Here is a 22,363-nt window from a genome sequence, read left to right on the forward strand (position 1 = left end):
GCTCAGCCTCCTTGTTTTCATTAAACCCATAGGAAGTGAATTCCTTTAAGACTGCTATCTACCATGGAATGTAAATGAAAATGTTTCATAGGTTGTAAAGTTGGTAAGAAGAGAAGAACGTCCATAGAGGCAGAGAGCACAGCTGTATAGGAACCTTTTAGTAGGGGTTACCTAGGAATTACATCCCTGGCTTTTGTGCTGGGCAGCTGCAGTGACCCTGCCTGGCTGCAGCACTGGGCACTGCTGGGTTCTTGGTGCACCACGACAGGATAATCAATATTGGTGGTATACTTCAGTCCTGAAATGGAGCTTTTCTCACCATCACTGTCATTTTTCTGGGCTAAGCACAGAATCGCCAGCTGGATGTGGGAGTTGGCTTGGGTATTTGGTCATCAAGTTTGCAAAGTCTTTCTGAGGGACTGTGCCATGAACTGGGCTCTCAGCCAAATTTAAAGCCAAATCTGTGTAAGTGAAGCCAGTGAATTAATATCTTCCTAACATAACAATTAATAGTATATTGTAGAAAGGCTGAGTTATTTTTAAAAATGCAATTTGTGCAACATAAAGAAACTAATAGCTTCATGCTGATAGAATTTTTGGTCCTCTCCTGAATGGGCTTCCTGAGAGTGTACACACTTGGTCTGGCATTGGCAGTGGGTAGCTGGATTAACAGAGTCCTCTGTTTCTAATTTCTGTAGTTCTCTTGGTCAAAAGTGATGTATTCTATATATGTGATAGATTTTATTCTAACTGAACTCCATTCCCAGCTTCCCAACTGAGACATGATGAGAAAGTCATCATGTAACAGTGCCTATGCTTACGCTTTCTCTGGAAGCCAAGCAATGGCTTGATTTCTGACTCTTCCGTGCAAGTTCTTCTGCATTGTGGTAGTGCTTCAGTTTATTTTGTAATAAATTGGCATTAAAGGGATATGGAACTTTTTTCTTCTGATCTGTCAAGAGACAGCTTCAGGGACCATCTACAGGTCCCCCTCTATATATATGCAGATCATGTGCAAAATTTAATACATTTCAGTCATGAGTGAAGAAGACCATAGAAGTGCTCCAAGAAAGAAGAGTGAGGTTTACATGAAGGCATGGAAATGATTTCATAATGGTGACTATTACTTCCACCCACTCTTTACCAGATTGAAAACACACCAAAGCTTTGTTTTGAAAAAGCCTAAGCCCTAAGCAGGAAGAAGATCAATTGAAAGAATGACTACAATTAAATTAAATTAAATTAATTCAAATTAAATTAACGACTTCACCATTGATTATTTCTGGAGCTGTTTTTTCCTGTTACTTTCTTCAGGACTTAATTGTAGATCCTTACTTAGCTTCATAAGCGCAGAATACTTATTTTTACTGGGAAGGAGTATGACAGACACAGAAACGATGAGACTTGATATTGAGCAAAAAGAGATTAGTCTTGGCCTGCCTGTAGAGAAAATTACAAGCAATGAATTTTTTAAGGCAAACTTGATTTTATAGTAATACCATTTCCCACCAGTAATCAAGTTCTGTTGTTGTGCTGTAGAGCTCTGTCCTGCAGCCCAACAGGTTTTGGTTTCTCCTGTCTGTCGGCACACCCTCATGTACTTGGCAGTTAAAAATGATTTTCCCTACCTACTGCTCTGACAGACTTCCTCGCTTTTCATGTCCATAAATTTAACCTCAGTGTCCTGAATTTCAACATCCTTCATGATTCATCTTCTTGTCCTAGCTCAGTTTTGCTCCTCACCAAGTTACTTCTCTTCCTTTCACTCTCACAGCTAAGCTAGATGCACAGATAGCATTTAGACTGAAGAAAAACTAGAAAATTATGTTCTCAACTGTGGATAGACCATGGCAAGGAGTGTATTATTAATACCTATCTATACATCATTTTTGAGTAAATTCCTTTGCTCCATTACAAAATACAGCCTTGCATATTTATAAACTAGGTAAATGATCTCTCTTTTGGGTAAAAATACCTCTTTTACAGTTTTAGGCCCTCAAGTTTGGGGTACATGGTTGTTCCGTGGCTAGAAAACAATGGAGCATGTGAACAAAGTGTTTTGTCTACATAAAAGAGGGGAAATGAAGAACGTTTATTATGGGAAGAGAAGAGGATTGTCCTCTCTCTCACCCACTCTGTTTGCATATACATGTATACCACTATATTTCATGGAAAAAATTATTTAGATTATTATAGTTCAACAAGGGATGAAAGATGAACATTCAGAAAAGAAATTTTGGGGGATAGTCTTTCAGTGATGGAGAAATTAATATAAGCTTGTCAGACAGGGTAGATCTCAGTGGGATTAACTTTTATTAGAAGATTAGTCCTGTGCATGGTTGATGTGTAGAGTGTATGGAGTGCCTAAAGTTATTCTGCCCAACCTGCACCTCTGTTATGTCATTGGCTCTCTGGCTGTTTTGACAAAAATGTGGTTTTCTGCACACTTGGTGCTCTTGCCACTTCCTGAATGAATGTTGAGCCTTCGTTCATATTACCTGATGAGCATGAACATTAATAATGTATTTAAAATAAGTAAACTTATTTTTCATACATTCTTTTTTGCACCCTTTTTTCTTAAAATGCCAGAAAAACTCACTCCTTTTGAGTTATATCCCAACATTAGCACACGATATTTTGATATTTTTCTGAACATTATTGTATTTTACTTCATCTGGTCATATTAAATTAGAATTAACAAGTTTTGTGGCAATTAATTACATAATGTGATCTTGATAAGGTAGATCGGGACTTCTCTGTTTCCTTCTATTTTGTCAAACAATACTGTATTTGCTCATAAAAATGATAACTTGCAGTAACAGAAATACAGTATAGACGGACTGGTGGAAAATTGTATCAGTGAAGAAGCATAAGCAGAATGGAGCCATTTCACAAGTGTTTATGCCAGTGAATGCCATGTGCTCCTTTTAAAACATTTTTAATATAATACCGAAACTGTTAGCATAAAAGAATAATTACAGTGTAACTTCTATTTGTTCTGAAAATAAATTGCCAGTACAGACAGAGAACCATAAAAGGAACAGGAATGCAACTTCATTCCACTCTCAAATTCATCATTTAGACATTCAGAGCACGTACATTATCTTCCGATTTTGCAGAAGTATTTAATAAAATGTTAAATAATAAATATGTATTCTTGAGAGTACAGCTTTTTAAAGAAAAGGTCACTAAAAGTATCTCAGTTGCGAGGAAGAACAGATGTGTTCCTTGCTGTTGAAGTCCAAAGCTCTTTTAGAAATCTGGTAACCTGATTTTCACATGACTGTTTACCCAGATTCATCATATTCAGAACTTACGATGCTAATATTATTTTACTTCAGCATCATTATTTCTTACCCCAATTAATCTGAATTTGACTGTTTTCTCCCATATTCTCACTAATTAATCTTCCTAAACAGGAGTGTAGCAAAGAAACAGATCTTGAGGCTTAATGCACCTTTGTCACTTGTGTAGAAGTACAAGGAAAGCAGGGCAGGTGGCACAGAGCATTTAATGCATCTTGATGAGAGACTGAAAAATAAAGACATTAGTGTGGCCACCTGCAAATGCTAAGTCTTCTCAAACCTCATGTATTCCAAAGTCCTGAAGTAAGGGACATGCACCCTGAATGACCCGAGGAGTGCCTTCCAGCCATGTGTTTTGGACTGCCACCCCCTCCAGTGCCCAATCAAAGTCAGTGTTTTTAGTCAAAATGAGCCTGATACAAACTGAGGCTAAAGGATCCTTTCTAATCAAACAGTTGATTTATAAATACAGTATCTCACAGATCAAACTTTATTTAGTGCTATGATCTTCCACAAATTTCTTACATTTTCTTAAAGGATTCTTTTCATATAATGCTGTTTCTAAAAATTAAATCCTAAGGAAGAAGGAAAGGTTCACAGACTCCCCTAAAATGTAGTGATTCCTGATCTCTAAGCAGAAATACATTAGAAAGTGAAGGATCCTTTTCTAAAACTAACCTGTTCTTCACATCTTTTCTGTTTGATAGATTAGGTACCGCTGACACTCTCTAATGGAGTAATTACAAAAGGAGGAGGTATTTCTTGAGGTAGCCATGACACAAAATGCCTAAGTCTTCCTAATTTAAAAATGTTTAGGTACCTTTTGTGTGACAATTTGTATGTTTGAGTTTAAACTGTGAATCAAAGATATGATGCCATCTTAAAAAACAGCCTCCAAGTGGATGTAAAACAGCCTTCTAGCAGTAACCTTGGATATAATGCCACTATGTAGGACCGTAGTGAGAAAGCACAAGCAAACAAAAGAAAATATTAGTCTGATTAACAGAAAATCGTAAAATCATGGGATGATGAAATAGTTTGGGTTGGAAGACACCGTAAAAATCATGTAGTTCCAAGCCTTCTGCCATGTGCAGGGATACCTGCAAAAGCACTGCAAAAAAAAAAAGTTGGTATCAGACCTGCTAAATCTTAGTTACTGAGTGAAGACTCCCTCTTTTACTCCCTCACAGTGACTGGAGGTCGTGATTTGCAGTGTAGTTGTTGGATCTCTGTCCCAAGAGTTTGCCTCAGCTGGCAGGCAGAGGTGGTCAGGGTACCAGCTGAAAGGATCTGCTTCCCTGCACCTCAGGGAGTGTGTAGCAGGGACTCAGGGCAGTGGAAAAGGCAATGACCACATTACTTGATGCTTTAGCCAGTTGAAGCAAAGGTCTTAATTTCCTATAATGTCAGTTATGTGTGTTATCTGGCCATTTGGTTAGGAGTCCAAAATATAACCAAAGCCTCTGTGGTTTCTGTAATAAAAATAGGTACAATTCTCTGCAAGCTTCACCCAATTCAAAAGGATAAATTCTGAACTCTTCAGAGGCTCTTCAAATCTCACAAGGTAACCCTCCCAGCACAATCTTCTGAAGCTACCTTCAGCAATATGCTCAGTGTATTTTCCCCTGCAATTGTTGCAAATTTCCCCATGTTCCCAATTTCCATATGACTGCTGACATTTCCTTTCACAGTTAACTTTTTCTGTTTTAAATTGTTCCTCTTCTATAAGAAATCCCATCCTTGGACATACTGAATTCAAAATGAAAACTACTGCACCAATTATCTGTCTTCCAAGTGCTCTGTTCATGTACTTGCCTATATCAAAAATCCTTTTCCTAAGGTGCAGATCTAGTAAATAGCTATTCAGACCTTAGGTCCCTTCAGATTTTCATTAGGATCGCCATCCCTCTGAAGGCATTAGGGTTTTTGTCTACAGGTTCCTTTATGTTATTTGGGCCAAGGATTTTCTGGGTACATGGCTACAGTGAATCTTTTAGTTCACTATCTGGCTATGCTGAATTGCATGAATCGGATATTTCTTCCCTTTCAATTGAAATTTGGCAGTGAAGATCAGTGATTTCTCCTAGTCTCATGTAGAAATTAACTGTAAAATCTATATCAAACTACAGATTGAGGTATTTTCCTGTGTTTTATGGTGTTTTCAGTTTCCATATATATATTTGGCTCTGTTATTTGTTGGTGTGCACCATAGGATTCCCACTAGGAAGCAATTGCTTTTGTTTTATCATTCACTTGTATACGATCTTCACCTAACATTTAAGTTCTCTCTCCAGATGTGATTGCTGGCTTCCTCTGACAGATCGATTTAGCTGTTTGCTGACATCTTGGCCACCAATTTTCCTTAAACCCTTAACAAAATTTTACCTACACTCAAAGACTTTCCTATTTATGAAGGCCAAAAAAAAGTTTTCCATTTTTCTCTATAGTTTCATTTTTTAAAATGGTCCAAGTTCATAATTTTCTGTCTGTGTCAATTATACATGAACTTGAAATGGGATTATCTGATACACTTCAGTCATTCTGGATGCAACAGAAAGCAAACATAGTACCTGAGTCAAACACTGTATGCTGAAAGAAGCAGAGATTCCTGGTTCAAGCACTCAGAGCTGGTCACTGTCTGAACACAGACTTTTTTGTTTCAAGGCTTTCCAAAATAGAAAAGAAATATTTTCATCACTCTTTACAGCTTAGAAGTTGTAAAAAAAAATAAGAGTTCACTTCTTATTTAGTCATCCCAAACTGAAGTTGTGGTTTAATGTTTTATCCCCTCTGTTTTGACTCCACACTCAAATTCCTATGGCCTTTTTTTCCCCCAAATATGAAGCTACAATTTTTAGGAAAATAATATAACAAAGCAGCACAGAATACATCATTATTCTGATGTGTGCACCTCTAATGGCCCCACAGCCTCAGAAAGGACACAGAGCTAAAGCAAGTAGGAAGAGATTGCAGCAGGGATGATGAAGAATATGGAACAGGATTTTTTCAGTTCAGAAAAAAAAATGACTGAAGGAAATGATTGAGGGCTGTAAAATCAGCAATACAGTGACTACAGAATGATTTATTAATTGTTCCCACAATGCAAGAACTAGAACATTGCAGACAGTTACCAGGCAAACAAACAAGAGGAAGTACTTCACAGTACAAATATAAACTAAGGGACCCATTCTATATGATACTGCATGGAGCTGATGTATACACTGGCTCAAAAAGAGATTAGACAAAATGAGTTGGGTTTGATCTAGCAATGGCAATTTGACACAAAAACTTCTAACAGCCTCTAAACCAGCAGTCAGCAAAAGAAAGGTGTTCCTTTCTATACTTTTCTTTTCTTACATATGTTTCCTAGGCATTGGTATTAGCTGTGCTGACAGAGAGGATACTGAATAATTGGATCTTTGTTTTTTCCTGATATGGCCATTTTTATTTTCTTATGTTTTGTTCATATTTGCCTCTAGTCTGGGACTTGAAAAAAGCAGTCTGATGACTAGACTATGTGGATGTGGGAAACCAGAATTTTGTGTCATTTATCCAGCATGGTAGATTAAGGTCTTTAAAGTAACATCTCTTTCCTCATTCTGAAGTCTTCATCTATTGTAAATTTTGGTTGGCTTTTGGCAAAAGACCAAGTAGCTCATATCAAAGCTGGTTTTCATCATCCCAGCTAAAGAGCTTAGCATTTTATTAAGGTTTTTGTCTTTACTCCTGATCAATAATACATTTCTCCTAAAAACAATATTCTAACTATGATCTTAGCTTAAGTATAAATTATTTTAAATCAAATTGGTGCACAACTCAACTGATTGCTGTGCTTACCTGGCACACTTTTATGAAACCAAATTTAATGATAATCTAGAGAGGTTCATGGCATAGCTACATATTTGCATGGGTATAAGCAAAGACAGGAGGTACCTTTAGAAGACACCAATAGTTTAGCTGTGCAGTCTGTACCTTTCTGCTATGTATCACATTTCATAGAGTAAAAAAAGGTTTAAATTAAAATTTAAAGCATTCTCTAAATATTTACGGGGAAAAAATGTTCTCATATGCTCATTTGTCACATTCATTCTTGGAGAACATTTTTCCTCTCTTTTCATGCATACAGAACTGAACAACTGAACTCATCAGTGTATTAAGTGACCATGAATCTAAAATAAACACAGAGATATTAAGATTATTAAACTGGAGGGACTGAATAAGGGTAGCTGTAGAGAAAATTTAAAAAAGCTTATTAGCTAAACTTTATTAAAACATTAACTAATGGCTTGCATTATAAAATTAAGAAAAGAGTCAACTATTTTTGATGCACTACATAATAGGCAGATGTAACAAAATGTATTCAAATAACTCATTTGCTCAGCTTAGTGGGTTGCTTCTATTCTAATTGAATTTTGTAGAGCTCTCTAAACAAGAATGCTGGTGCAGAATCCTGACATTTGTTAAATCCACAAAGGATTATTTTAGAAAGTAACAATAGCCAGTATTCTTACAGAAAAAAAAAAAAAAAAGGAATTTTAATTAACAAAATGTGTATCTTTTTTGTTTTGTTTCTGAAACAAAAGAAGCAATGCAGGAGGAAAGAAATAAGAAAAGAATTATTGGTTTGATTTTTAGGGTTCTGAAAACCCAGAGTTCCTTAAAGATTGCTCCAAAAGAAGTGGGAGGAAAATTTCTCAGCTCCTGCATGAAATAGCTTATGTACTATTCAGTGAAATTTACGGAGGAAGATGTAACAAACATTTATTTTTTTTATAAAAACTTATTTATGTTGAATATTTGGGTGTTATTTTTAGTGTATAATTTATATATAAGAACATTTCAAATTAAATATACATTATTTGTGGGATATGTCAAACAGTTGGGCTGTTGCCTTGATTGCTTTTATCAGTTCACCATCAACTCCTACAATTTTTCCTGTACAAAATAGGATACAGACACAAGTGGGTGGGAATAAATACAGTATAGCATTTCTTTATTTATGAATATAAATATGTGAGTGCATATAGACAGACACTCAAGTGTGTACTGCAAAGGAGCAGTCACAGTCTGGACTGGGGCCACAAGTGACCTGCCTATTTAATCTGCCTGTAAATTGGCTCCTGGGCTTCTGAGTAGGTGAGTCAGAAGAAGTTGTGTGTTGTACCACTGTGCACTCTTTAGTTCAAATCTTGATGTGCCTTTATTAGTCTGAAAAGGTTTGAGAAGCCCTTTTACATAGCTGACACCAGCTGAGTCAGTTGTTTGGGGTTCTGTCATCTTCTGGGTTTGGTTCTGGTATTTTTGTGGCGAGTGTAGCTCCAATTGGAGTCCATAGGCTTTCTATTTTCAGTTAACACTGGCTGTTAACTCCTCTGGGACTGAAAATTCATTCATTTGCTATAGTTGGTACTCTGGGATTGCAGTCACATTGTTTCAAATTTTTGTCCATTGAGTGCAGAGGGAGCCTAGGCTGCTGGTTTAAACTAGACTCCTAGTTTTAATATGCAGAAGTGAAATGTCTCTTGGTGCATATCATGGTCACACAGCACAGCAGCATTGTAAATACCTGAGCTAACTCTGGACAAACACATGACATATTCTGCAAAACTATTTAGCCTGCTCAGACTCTGCACTGATCTAGCTTCCAGTACCTGAGCTGGGGCTAAAGTACTGAGTCCATTGTGCTGTGTAAGTAAACATATTATGTCACTCAGCATGAACCACTGAGGGTTTTTTTTTCCTTTCTCTTCAGTTAAGAGACTCCTTTTTTCTCTAAACCAGAGCAACACCTTTGCCTGTAGATGAGTCAGTTACCACTAGCAATGGGGACTGCTATGACCCTTGAAAAAGAATAGAATTCTTAGAATTATACTGGTGCTGCTTTTTATTTAAAAAAGCTAATACAAGGAGATAAAGAAAGAGGCACACACTTCAGTGTCTCTTACACTGAGGAAATCACAGTCCTCACTTCAATAAGCCAGTCTGGAATAACACTAGTGAAAAGGAAGTTGATACAAACTATCTCTTAATATAGAAACATATGAAAAGATTTGTAGGATGTTATTTGCTAGTACATTTGAAATATTCTATGCTGATGGAGATTATCCAGATGGCAGGAAGTTTTTGCTGCTGACTTACTGGGCGTAGTGTAAATTTGGTGCCATTTCTTTCTATGCTGCAGCCTGAGGTTTGTATCTGCTGTGCTATTCAGACTGCAAACTTTTTTAGGAAAAAAACCTCAGATTATGAGTTCATACAATGTTTTCTATATTCAGGTCCAAGCTTTCTCGCTCTTCTAGCATTATCATTGACTAAATATGCAGCAAAAAGTAGCCATATTCTGAAATACAAATAGCAAATATCATATAATCATGGCAAAACTGATCAAAATTGTGAACATTATTCACAGACCTATGCTCATAAGTGGTTTTGCAGATGAAAAAAATTATCTTGAGGTTATATATTACTTACATACTTCTCACCTTCTTATTTTCAGTTATTTACTCTTTAGGTCACAGCCTAAATTATACATGAAAGAGAATGAACCTCGTATCTGAGGGATCTTTGGAAAGTATGATATATTTAGATCATTTTGGATGGGACACCTTACTAGTTGGAGAAGTAAAATTTATTTCTTAAAGGTCAGTGTAAGTAAAGAAGCTTAAGTTATTCAGTATTTTGTAGGATACAACAGATGCATTAGGCCAAATTTGTATCAGCATATCTGGTCTGTAATAAATATTAGCTAGTGCTACTAGTAACAACAGTAACAGTAGTAGAAGAACCTTAGTCAATGAAATTTTACTGCTTTCTCTCTGTTACTCTCAGTCCTGAAATACTAAACTTTGAAATTATGTCCAGTGTGGCCTTACATGCAATCCTATGTGAATGAAAGGTTTCTGAGAGTTCCAGGTTATAAACAAACATTTAAGCTTCCCTGTATGGTGTTTCAAATCCAATTTGAACTGATTAATATGGTGATAGTATGGCTAACTGGCTTTCAAACATCTAACTGAGGAAATGGTATTTGCAGCACAGTGACTCTGAGGCCAAATAAGTTGTTTGCAAGGTAACTTCATATTTTATATCTGCAATTCAAATCCTGACTGGCAGTTTTAAATCCGTAGCAGTGTCATACCTGAGAGAAGGTTCTGCTGTATTACAGAGTTAAATAACACAGGGTGGTTCCCTGGCACTGAGTCCAGTTGGAGCAGTTATGCAGATCCAGAGAAGCTGAGCCGATGCCCCACCTCTGGAAGTGTTCAAGGCCAGGCTGGATGGGGCTTGGAGCAATGTGATCTAGTGAAAGGTGTCTTTGCCCATGGCAGGGGAGTTTGAACTAGATAATTTTTAAGGTCCCTTTCAACTCAATGCATTCTATGATTCCCATGCATCAGAATGTGTCTTGATATTGTATTTGCTCATGTAGACATAGCTGTGGATTGCCAGATATAAACAAATGAAAGAGAAGAATGAAGTTGTTTTTCATTAGCAGTGGAATTTTGGGATTCACAGATTGTGTGAGTATGGCTGAAGAGACACTGCTATGACTAAAACACCATGGAAATGAGAGAAGTTTAATGACAACAGCACACATTCCTCTGCCAGAAATACAAACAGCATGACAACTTACAAAATAAAACTGAAATCTGTGATTTTGTTAGATAAACATGACATCAGTAGATAAAAATATATTTAAACTTTGCTTGGAGAATATTTTTTATTGTTATTTCTGGATAGATCCTAGTGCCCACCAACTGACTCAGATTCTAGTCAGTGAGTTTAGTGCTGACCATTAAAATTGTAGTGTTTCATTAGCAAATATGGTCCCTTTGTAAAATCCTCATTAAGATTTAAAGTATTCCCACCCCATACATTTGCGCCCATAAGAAGGGAAATTTATGACCTCATTAAAATGGTGTAGCTTCCACTGACACTGTGGAACTCCGAGGCGTTCAGAGATTCCACTCTGCCAGCTAGCAGTAACCATATGGATGGTAACCATTTGGTTATAGATGTAACCATATGATGGTTACAGCCAGCCTGGAAACCAGGCTGGCTGATGGATGGAGCTGGTTACCTGTGGACTACACAGTGCAGGCAGTTTGAAAGAGCGTGATTTACAAAATAGATGTGGCAAAGTCTCTGCAGTGCTTTGCAGAGCATAAGAGGCCTCAGCAAACCCTGTTTGGTTGTTCTGCACTGAAGTAATGCACAGGACTCTGGCACACAGTGTTTTCAATGAATGTAATCTGTGGTCTCAAGAAAACAGATAACCTAATAGGCACAGAACTTTGCAAAATTACACCATTTTAATATATATTAACCTTCTACAGGGTATTTCAAAATTACCTGACTGACTTGCAAGAAAAATGTCTCTTTAGTGCTGACATTTGGACTCACCAAGGCTTTTGCCACTTGATGATAACATATTACTCTTAAAAGGCAAACATATTGAACCAGGCCTGCATTGTCCTCAGCAAACTATGTTCCCTCTAGACACTGCAGTTCTTGAGTGCAGAGAAAAAGGTGCAACAGGTACACACCTTGCTTTCCACCCTGCTGTCTACATGTTTGTCATTTTATATGTTGTTTGCAAAACACATTTCATCTCAGCAGGATGGTTTTTTTATTTTTTTTTTTTCTGGGAGAATACAAGCATAAAGATCATAGAGTGCTTTTCTGCAGTATATCCTCTTAAGTAACATCAGCAGACTGCAGCAACAGAGGTGCAGGACACTGTGCTCCACAGGCCACTCAAGTGTCAATAGTTCTGGACTGGTTTTGTCCTGTCCTACTGAAGAAGGAATTACTAGAGAAACAAATCATGTTTCATGAAGTTAGAGTTTCTGAAACTAATTACATTGTGCTCCTCCAAGACATTCTGAAAACTTTCAGTGGAGTACACAGGCAGCTGCAATAATAAAATTTGAGCATATAAATGAATAACTACAGCTGATTTCTAAGCTGATGGGTGTGATGAATTGTAAAGGTTACTCTCAGAGACAAAAAGGTGGATGGGGACCAAAACAGAGGAAGCAGATAGCATGTATGCATTTATAACAAAAAAACCCCAAACCAAGTCAAACAAAACCCCACCACTTGGCTTTAGTTTTTAAAAGTGCTTGGTATTTCTTCCTGTGGGTTTCTTTCTCAAAAACACTTATTTTCCTCAAAAGAGCATGCAGCTTTTTATTTCTGTGCTCTTGATTTCTCACCCTGATGAAGCATTATAAGGTAATACTTTTTGCCAAGCTCTAAGACACCTTGTGGTTTGCAGATTGCCTTGTGATCATAAAGATGTGAAATTATTTTAATGAAAACAGAAATAATCTGCAATGTAGTTCTCTCTCCAACCTCTTAGCTGATGAGCTATCTGCATTGTGCTGCTTCATGCTAGCCCATTAAAAACTCCTTTTGTTATTTAGAAAAACTGTGACTTCATTTTGGTTTTGTGGTTTTCTCATAAACATTGGAGGGGAAAGTAAATATATTTTGTTTAAATAAGAACAGACAGCTTTCACATATGATTAGTATTAGAATTAAAGCAAAAGAGATAGTTACTTTTGTCAATTTCCTTTAAGTTCATTAAAGAAAGCTTAATACAGAAGAGAATGTCAGCTGCTGGACAAGCAATTCATGTATATTGTTTAAGAAACTAAAATTGGTGTCTCTATACATCTGAAAGCATCTTCTGTTTCCAAGAAAAAAAGCCCAACTTTTCCATTTCTACCTTTTAAAACAATTTTTACGTTAAAATTTCCCAATTTTATTTTTAGAAATTGAAATTTGTTGGGTTTTTGGAAGAGATGTAGTGAAAATAATTTCTTTCAGCTCTTCAAATCTGTATCCTTTAAATGTGCAAGACTTCAAAATTATCTCCACAAGGGCTGAATTAGTTAAAGGTAGCGTCCTGCTGGCAGACGCTGTTAAGATGATGGGAACAGTGGAACCACTTTTTCCTTTATAGGAATATTGGAATTGCGTACCAGTAAATGAGTCCTAAAGTGGGCATGCAAAACAAGCACTTCTAGGAGAATCCTGTTTTGCTGATATAACTGCACTTGCACTAACAACTAGGGAATTCTCCCAGAACAGCTGTGTCAGTTAGAAAAGCTATTTTGGTATAAATCTGTACTGTGTACCTAGCTTGGTATTTGGGATGGAGTTGACCTTAAAGTAGAAAATGCCAAAAGAAGTGGGAGAATGGAAAAATTTACTGTTACCATGTAAGCACACAGAAAAGTGTACCTGCATTCTCTGTGACTGCTTAGTAGGGGATCCTCAGAAAATCCAAAATGTATGATTTAAATAAAGTAGCATTTAGAAAACGTATATCTAACTGCTAGACATAGAAATAATGTAGGAATTATTGTTATATCATGAAACTTTAAAAAGAGTAGGAGACCATTGAAGGTCAGTGCTGCATGGACTGGGAGCTATTGCCCTGGGAAGGAGTTCATGATTATGACAAAGTTCATGACAAGTCAGGGACAAAATATTTAGCACAGCCTGTTGTGATAGGACAAGGAGTGATGGTTTTAAACGAAAAGAGAGTAGGTTTAGGTAAGATACAAGGAAAAGGTTTTTTATAAAAAAGGTGGTAAAACTCTGGAACAAGTAGAGGCCCCAACCCTGGAAACATTCAAGATCAGGCTGGATGGGATGGGGCTCTGAGCAACCTGGTCTAGTGGAAGGCATCCCTGCTCATCACAGGAGCATTGGACTAGATGACTTTTAACTGTCCCTTCTAACCCAAACCGTCTATGATTCTTTGATCATGATCAAAAAATACTAAGTCAAGAACAGTGAAATTTATAAGACGGGAATTAGTAAAAAGAGCCATTACTTTGTGAAGGACTTTTTAGGTTTCTGAAATCTGCCCTTTCCAAGTGCTGGGCTGGAGTTGGCGCATGGCCATCTCCGTAGGCAATGAGGACAGCCAGCACAGTCCTAACATTTAGCAAAGTACAGGCAATAGCAGCTTGTTACTAAATGTTACAAATCTTCATACATAAACCCTGTTTTATACTAACTGGGCCATGCTTTTAATGATCTTTTCAGTGTATTGTTTTTGCTTTACACAAAGGAAAAAAAAAGGTTTAATTCAGTAATAATAGCAGTCGTATATTCCAGTGATACTTAATCTGGGCAAATTACTGGAAATTGCTTGAATAATAACTCAGTTGGAGAATAACATTTCCTCCAACCAATACTGGTATTTCTTTTTCCTTTTGTGTCTTCCTAGAATTAGATAACTGCTGGGTTTTGAAACTGGGTTATTTTTTGGAGTGGGAGACAATTCAGTTAACTCTTTTTTTGAGGCTCTTGACAAGTGTTTCTTCTCTGTTGACCTGTTGGCTGTCTCTGATTAGTGAAGACCGAGGGCATGAGAAGAGGCCAAAATTCAGTGAAATAAAACACTGTATTATACCTCAGTGGGAGGTGTGGGGACTCTGGCTCCTGTTGTAAGAGGAAGCAATTTGCCCCTCTTGTAGTAACACATTCCACAAAGATTTCTTAAAAGTGGGAAGTCATTAAGAGTTTGAATTATAATTGTAATATGTTAGGCCTAATAGTTGATAGGTGTGGTGCAAGTTAAAGATAATTAAACAGCATAAAAAGCTCAGCAGCAGAATTGTTTTTTCTGAAGACAATCATGAACAAAATAAATCCCTTCAGTAGCAAACAAAAGAAGTCTGTGGGCAATGCTTGATAGGACAGGTGACAAAGAAAAGGGCAATAACTCCTTTCCAGTCCTATTCCCAGAATACCTTGCTTAACTGCAGGTTAAGGGAGTGTGTTCAGAAACTTTAGATCACCTTTTCATAGCGACTGCCCTGGAGAATCCTCTCCAAAATGAGCACAAGGGCTCAAGAACTCTTTTATGGCAACGTGTGCTTTTATCTTGTAGTCAGAAGCTGAAGCAGGCTTTAGGAATTAATCCATAATGTAGGCAATAATGAAAAAATAATCTCCATAAATATTATTGCATTCTTCTCTCCAGGGAATTCTGACATCTGGGTTCAATATACAGAAGTAGAAATGGGAAGTGAAGGAATTTCATTTTTCTTTTTTTTTTTCTTCCCTTGAAAGAAGGTATGGTTCCATGAAGGAATCATCAAATCATTATTTTTCCAAAGCATCCCAGTTTAAAGTCTAATAATTTGTGTTTATTTGAGGCATGCTTGCTGAAATACACCCAGTTACAGCCAAAACATGGAAAAACATGGGGAATACATTAATTTCCATACTACTTTTTAAATTACCACACATGGTATATCTATACAGAAAGAGAAAGGTACATTTATTAGATTCAGAATCCTATTGTTGGCTGGCTGTATTTAGAGTAGGTTGTCACTGAATATCCAGTGCCACAAATTCATCTTCTGGTAATTTTCAGGGACTACAACTAGTAAGCAATTGCTTCCATAGTTCTTTAGATGAGCCACCAAAATATTTTATAATAAATGCAACCCTACAAATAGACTTTCCTCAGGACAGTACATACATTTATAGAAGATGTTTGACCTTGTTCTGTTTGACCTGGATTCCTACAACATAGTTTCTTTCAGCAAACTATGAAAATGTTAAAGAAATATCATACCTGGGAGTCTCTTGCTTTGTCTTAATATTTAGCATTGAGATGGGAATTTGGATGCAGTTCCTTTAACAGGAATTTGATTCGCTTCCACCTGGTGACACAAATCAATGAGTATCAGTTAAAATTTAAACAATCAGCAAAACAACTGGGGGATGTTATCAATGTCAGGGTAGTAAACTTGTTTTCTGCAGTTCAGGATGTGTCTAGATTGCCATCGATTAGATTATTTGTATAATGTAATTATTAGAAACTGAGGACAGCCTCCCCAAATACCATGAGAATTTATGGATTTCTCATCTCAGTTTTGTGTCCGTTTTCATTCTCTCATTTAAACATTTATCTTAAAGAAAATTAGGACAGAAGCATATTGAGGAAGCTTGAATGGGATGGTGATCCAGTGTTTTGTTACAGATTTCTGCATAGGTGCCTAGTATCCCAACATCTGTTTGGGGTAATTGGTAACTGACCACAGATTGTTGAGGTTTTAAAGTGCTTTTCTTGGTAGAGGCTTATTTTATCAATGACAGTAACAGGTTTTTTATATACTATGCAATACTAGCAAAAACATTAACTCGTTTTAGTAGCTGTGGCTGCCAGGTCTGGTTCCATGCTGAGGGGCTGAGAGATGCTGGGGCTCTGGCGCTGTGGGACAGCCACACCTGTGGGTGCAGCCAAATTCCCACTGAGGCTGCACGTAACCAATGAAGTGCCCCATTAGTGTCTTGTTTGGTCCAGTGTGCCGTCAGGGCCCTGTGTCACAGGGAGACTTCCAGCTTCGGCTGAGGTCAGAGCTTAGGGGGAGGTGGTGAACAAGCTTATTCTCTTATTTGGGAAGGAAAACAAGTGTAGACTGCTTTAAAGCCTCCTGGCTCCTAAGCAGGTATTATTTCTTTTACAAGAGATTTCTCCTACTCTTCTAAGGAGAGTACTTGCACAAGAATATTTATAAATGTGAGTGAAAGTAGATGAAACAGATGTTCCAAATCAGTTGCTCTTCTTTGAATATGTATTCTACAGTTTATCTATATTTTTGTAAATATCTCCAAGTCACACAACTGTAGTTTTGCCTTTTCCTGCATTCTCAATGTCTTTTCACTTTTATTCAGCTGTTTTCATGAAAGCAATCAGCAGTTCATCTGAAATGTAATGAACATTAACTCATTTTTATTATCCAACTTCTCAAAAGCAGTCATGAATTATTATTTAATGGACATTTACTTTTCTGCCATATCTTACACTCATAAAAATGTTGAAGGAAGTAATTTTGTCTGCTTTAGTGTTTATAGATAGAAAATTCTATAGTCACCAAGTCTTTTAAAAATATCCTTAGCAATTACTTCAACACATTTTATTGGGTTTTGCCAATTACATGATTTTGTATATTAGACATTTATTATTATTACTACCACTTCACTTTATTTTAGAGTTGTTTGCTCTATAGTATTTTAGTAATGTCTTTTTAGAGTAAAGTGTGAACAGGAAAAGTTCACTCGGCCACTTCAATATATTTTAATGGGATGTAATGCAAAGGATCATTTTAGGGGAAAAGGTACTGCAGGCTAACCAGGTGTCCACTGCAGACCTCAGCAGGTCTCTGCCATCATGGAGTGCCCATGGGCCTGCCTGTGGCATGCAAGAGAGGTGTCTGTCTTGGCAGCTCACCTTCTTGTTAATCTGTAAAACATCACAGATATGTTGGGAGGTGACAAACTTGGGCATGTGGCCAGAGAAAAATAACGAGCAACTAAACACACATATTGGAGCATGACCTGAATGAGACATCTAAAATATGTCAGAGCCTAGAGAAGTTGCCCTGGACATCTTTTATAGCCAGTACAGAGATAAAAAGGATTGATGTTCTTCTAAAATAAGTTCCTATGATGCCACATGAAACATGCATGCTTTATTGGATTATAGTTATCTAGAAATCAAACTATTGCGCAAATTGTAAAAATAGCTGTAAAAACTCACTGCTTTGCTGTAGACTGAGTGATGATGGGTTCCATCCCTGAATGCTAAAGTTCCGACTAGTTTTCATTCCTCAGCAAATTATGTCAGTGATAGTGTTGGGTGGTTTTAATGTCTTATTATTATCCTTTTCAAACATCAACTCAGTGAAATACACTTCAGAGGTGTGAAGTGTATTTCACTCTACACAATTCCTTCCTGAAGAGTTTCAGTTCCCTTCAGACCATCATTCTCTCTGCAAAGTTTGTTCAATCAAACCCTAAATATTATTTACTATTATTTTGAGATAATTATTTTTTTTTATTTGGAAGAAAACTGAACACAGCCCCTGCCCTGCATTTACTATCATTACTGTTTAAAGGGCCAGTAAGGAAACAACAACTATGTGCAAGGTTTGATAGCACTTTTGCACTGTCATGAACTACAGTGGAATAAGTTACTGATGCTGCAAAAGATTGCTACAGTAGCTAGTGCCTCTTTTTAATCATGTCCAGTGCTTTAAGTTCTTAGTATTTTAGGGGGAAGGTTGCCAATTGCTATACACTCAATTAATATAACATACTGGGTAAAAGAAAAAAAAGGGTAACATTAAATAGTGTTGAGGAAGATACAGAAGTAAGATTGGATAAAACCGCCAAAATTATGTGTTGTAGCTATGAGCAAATCCTGTGAATTCAAAAAAGGTACACTCATGTTTGCTAAGGAGGCAGATGTGCTTTAGAGAAATACAGCTTGGCTTAAAGTGGAGGAGAGGTAAAGGATTTGCCTGTGGCTTGCAGGGCCAGTTCCTCAAGAGATGCTGGGCCACTGACAGAAGCCGAAGCAAATGGGCACAAGCTCACACACAGGAGGTTCGTGCTGAGCATCAGGAAACATTTTTTCACTGTGAGGGTGAGTGAGCATCGGTGAGTGAGGTTGCCCAGAGAGGCTGTGAGTCTCCATCCTTGGAGATACCCAAAACCGTCTGGCCCCAGTCAGGGCAGCTGGCTCTACGTGACCCTGCCTCGTGACCCAGGGTCCCCTTCCCACCTCAGCCTTTCTCGGGTCCAGTGGTTCATTCCCTTTCTTTACAGACGCCACCCGAGAGCAGACTCTCGCCCGTCGGCTGCAGGTGTGTCCTGCCGGCCAGGAGCGGGGGCAGCGCTGACCAGCCCCGCTCCCCACTGGGACCGCTGCTGCCTTCTCCGGTCTGTGCCGAGCCACGGGGCCGCCCCTTCTACGGCCTCCCCCCGCCTCCAGCATCGCTGTGAGCCCCAGGCCAGCCCCGGCGCGCCCCTCCCGCCTCCTGTCGCGCAGGGGCCGCTCGCCAGCCCAGCGGGGACCGGGCGGAGAACAAAGTCTGCGGGCGGTGCCTGCGGGACGTCCCGCCGCTACCAGCCGGCGCCGTGCCCCGGTCCTGCCTCCGGCGCGTTCGGTATTTACAGACGCCGCGGCCGGGCCGTCCCGCCCGCGACTCTCGCACGACGGCGCCGTCCCGCTCCGCCCGCCCCGGAGCCCCGCACCGCCGGCTGACTGCTCGCCCCGCTGGTAGGCGGCTCCGTGCTGGCTGCGGCGGCCCGCCCCGCCGAGAGCAGCGGCGGAGGCAGCGGGGCAGAGCCGGGCACAGCGGGGCAGAGCCGAGCTCCGCGGCGCGCAGCCCGCCCAGTGCTCCCCGCCGCCCTCAGCCCCCGCGGAGGGCCGGGCTGGGCTCGGCCCCGCACCCGCTGCCGCCGCTCCGCGCCGCGCCGCGCCGCCGCCGCCAAGACGCCGCGCTTCTTGTACCGCGCCAAAGGCGGGTGCCGCTCGGCCAAGATGGGCCGGCAGACGGCGGCCGGCGGGCGCGCCATGCAGCGGTCGCAGAGCCGGAGCAGCCTCTCCGCCTCCTTCGAGGCGCTGGCGGTCTACTTTCCCTGCATGAACTCCCTGGAGGAGGAGGACGGAGGTGAGGGGCCGGGGCAGGGTCGCGGCAGGTGTGTGCGGGGACCGCGGGCGCTCCGGGACGCTGCAGGGGCGGCCCGGGCTGGGCTTGGCGGTGGCCGCCCGCCGGGAAGGGCCGGGGGTCGGTGCTGGACGAGGAGCTGGATGGGCGAACGCGAGTGACTTGGGCTGAGAGATCGGTGGCACCGTGCTTGTAGCTTGAGAGTGAGGTGTGATTTAGCAGATGATGCTTACCGTCACATTGGGAATGAAGTTAGTAGCTGAACTTTAGTTATGTTGGGGGGAAAAACAAAGGATAGAGGGTCTTTCCCATTCGTTCCATTTTCTGCTCGTTCGTACGAAAACCCACACTTCCTCGCAGGTGGTTTTCTAACAATCTGCGGGCTTGTTCAGGTATCCCTTGCCTGTCATTACAACATAATTTACACAGAACACCAGAGCTGAGCAATTAAATACCGGCCCCGAGTAACCTTTCCTTAGGGTGAGCAGTGTATGTGGAGGGCTGTGTACAAATAGACCTTGCAGGTTTCACTCATTGTTAATCTCTACTCATAAAAGTAAGTCCAACCAGTAAAGAACGTGTGTAATTTTCGTATCTTTGTTGCAGGACCAGAACTTTAAATAACAAGAGAAATGCAATGGATTTTCTGTGTAGCCATGCCCCCCCAAACGATTTGCTATTGGGAATGTGTGTAGCAAATGTACATGTATAGTTAAGCGTGGCACCAAACTCTATCCAGGATGGAACTTGTATGTTGAGTTTGTTTTGAGTATACTGGTTTCATAAAGAAAATAGTCTGGTGTGTTTAAATATGTTTATATACAGAATGAACTGATGGGATTTCCCTTGTTTATCACAACTAATTCAAGATTTTCAATTTCATTAAGATTAATAGAGCAAATTGCACCTTCAATAGATTTGAACACTATAAAACAGAGATACCAATGTCCAATGCTGCTACGCAAACGTGTCAGCTATGTGTGTACACCACTCATGATCTATTTAAAATATCTGCTTATTCATTTATCACCTTTCACATTTCAGGCTGAGAGTACAGTGGCTAATGTGTGTCCCCAGTCTTTGTGTTTTTTGATTTATCTTTTCATGTGCAACAGTCCCTGAATTTTTTTCTTCAAAGCGTCTCTCATTTCTGATGTGAATGCCTAGGTGTGGTCCCTCACCTTTTCCCTGCCCTTCTTCTGTGGCTGGCCAGGTTGCCCCTTTCAGTGGAAAGGAAGTGGCTGCCTCCCTGGGGCAAACTGTGCTGTCCTTCAGTACTCTCATCTGCTCCCTGCCTTGAACAATGAAGTGAACTGCAAAATATTGCCAGTTGACTGCAGGGTAGGCTTCACATGGCATTTTTAATACTCTTGATGTGCTAATAAACACTATGGGTGAAAGCACTCACAGAAAATGTAATAAATTATCCTAAACATGTTTAGGTATTCTTTAAAGATTATTTTTCTTTATCATTCCAGAAGCATTTTCTTTTCAGTCCTGAATTTTAGCTACAGTAATTGCATTAATCCTTTGTGAAACCAGAGTATTGATTTGTTTTGTTCTACTTGGTTTTCTTTACTTCTCTAGGAAGTATTTTACTTATTCCCTGCTGGAATCTGTGTTTGTTTAAAACTGTTCTCTGGTTCAAAGAAATAGAAAGTACATGGAAGTCAATAGAGAAATATGTGTAAATTTAAGGGTAATTGTAATGTTTTATTTTGTGCTGGCAAATTATTTAAGCAGAAGTGTTAAAAGATTGTATACTGATTCACACGTTGTCACAGATTGTGTTGATTTATCTTACCTGATCCTGTTTAGATGTAGGCTACACTTGAAAATGCATTTCATTAATCCCCATGAAAAAATAGAAATGTAATAGCTATGCAGTTTTTATGGATTTGAGTTTCTGGTACCTGAATTTAGACATATCGGGTTATAGAAGGAATGGCAGGCATGACAGCTAAGATTGTTTCCCAAGTGTTCTCACTGGGATTAGAAAGAAAAAATTGTGATGTGTTTTTTGGATGGCAAGTCTCTTCTGCACTCAAATTGGAATTTATTGTCTTATGAGTGTTTATGCAATTATATTAATGTAACATAATTAAAGTGGGTGTAGTACATGCGCTCCCATGTCCACATACATAATGCTCTTTTACAGTTTAATTTGAAAAAAGATGGATGTCAAACCCACTTCATAAGTTAACTGTCCTCAAGATGTAGTTATTTCTGCGTGTGATATGTAGCTTAAAAAAAAGATAACCTGCTACAAGGGTGCTTTTCTTGGTTTTGTTACATTTCACACTCAATCATATTTTTAATACAAATATAGAAAACCTGATCCGTTGAAGCATTTATTTGAGATACTCTCTTATTAACTGCTGAAACGAATAATACACTGGTCCAGAGATGTATCTTTCTGTAGGAAAGAGTATGAGTACTGTCAAGTTCAGAAGTAATTTAATAGTAAGTAACTCAGTACAACTTATTAATAATTTTTGAAGCTATTTTTGAACATGATGATGAAGAAGATCCCTTTACATGTCATCTGATTAAAGAAGGAGGCCTCTT

General features: G+C 39.1%; 1 protein-coding gene across 48 annotated transcripts in view; it reads left to right on the plus strand.

Moving 5' to 3' along the window:
- The window catches only part of RIMS2 (regulating synaptic membrane exocytosis 2), a 452,323-nt gene that overhangs the window by 412,043 nt on the left and 17,917 nt on the right, over nt 1-22,363 (plus strand). The window contains exon 1 of one of the 48 annotated variants that reach the window (XM_042036227.1): nt 19,620-19,798. The exons of the other annotated variants lie outside the window; for them this stretch is intronic. Within the exon in view, the coding sequence (XP_041892161.1) occupies nt 19,669-19,798 (130 nt within the window). The 5' untranslated portion in view covers nt 19,620-19,668. Of the gene's footprint in view, nt 1-19,619; nt 19,799-22,363 lie in introns of those variants that run through there. 48 annotated transcript variants of the gene reach the window in all.

Source organism: Corvus kubaryi, unplaced genomic scaffold (genome assembly GCF_017639235.1).
Source record: "Corvus kubaryi isolate FWS band 111438036 unplaced genomic scaffold, C.kubaryi_AGA036_p1.0 37385, whole genome shotgun sequence".
Taxonomy (NCBI): Eukaryota; Metazoa; Chordata; class Aves; order Passeriformes; family Corvidae; genus Corvus; species Corvus kubaryi.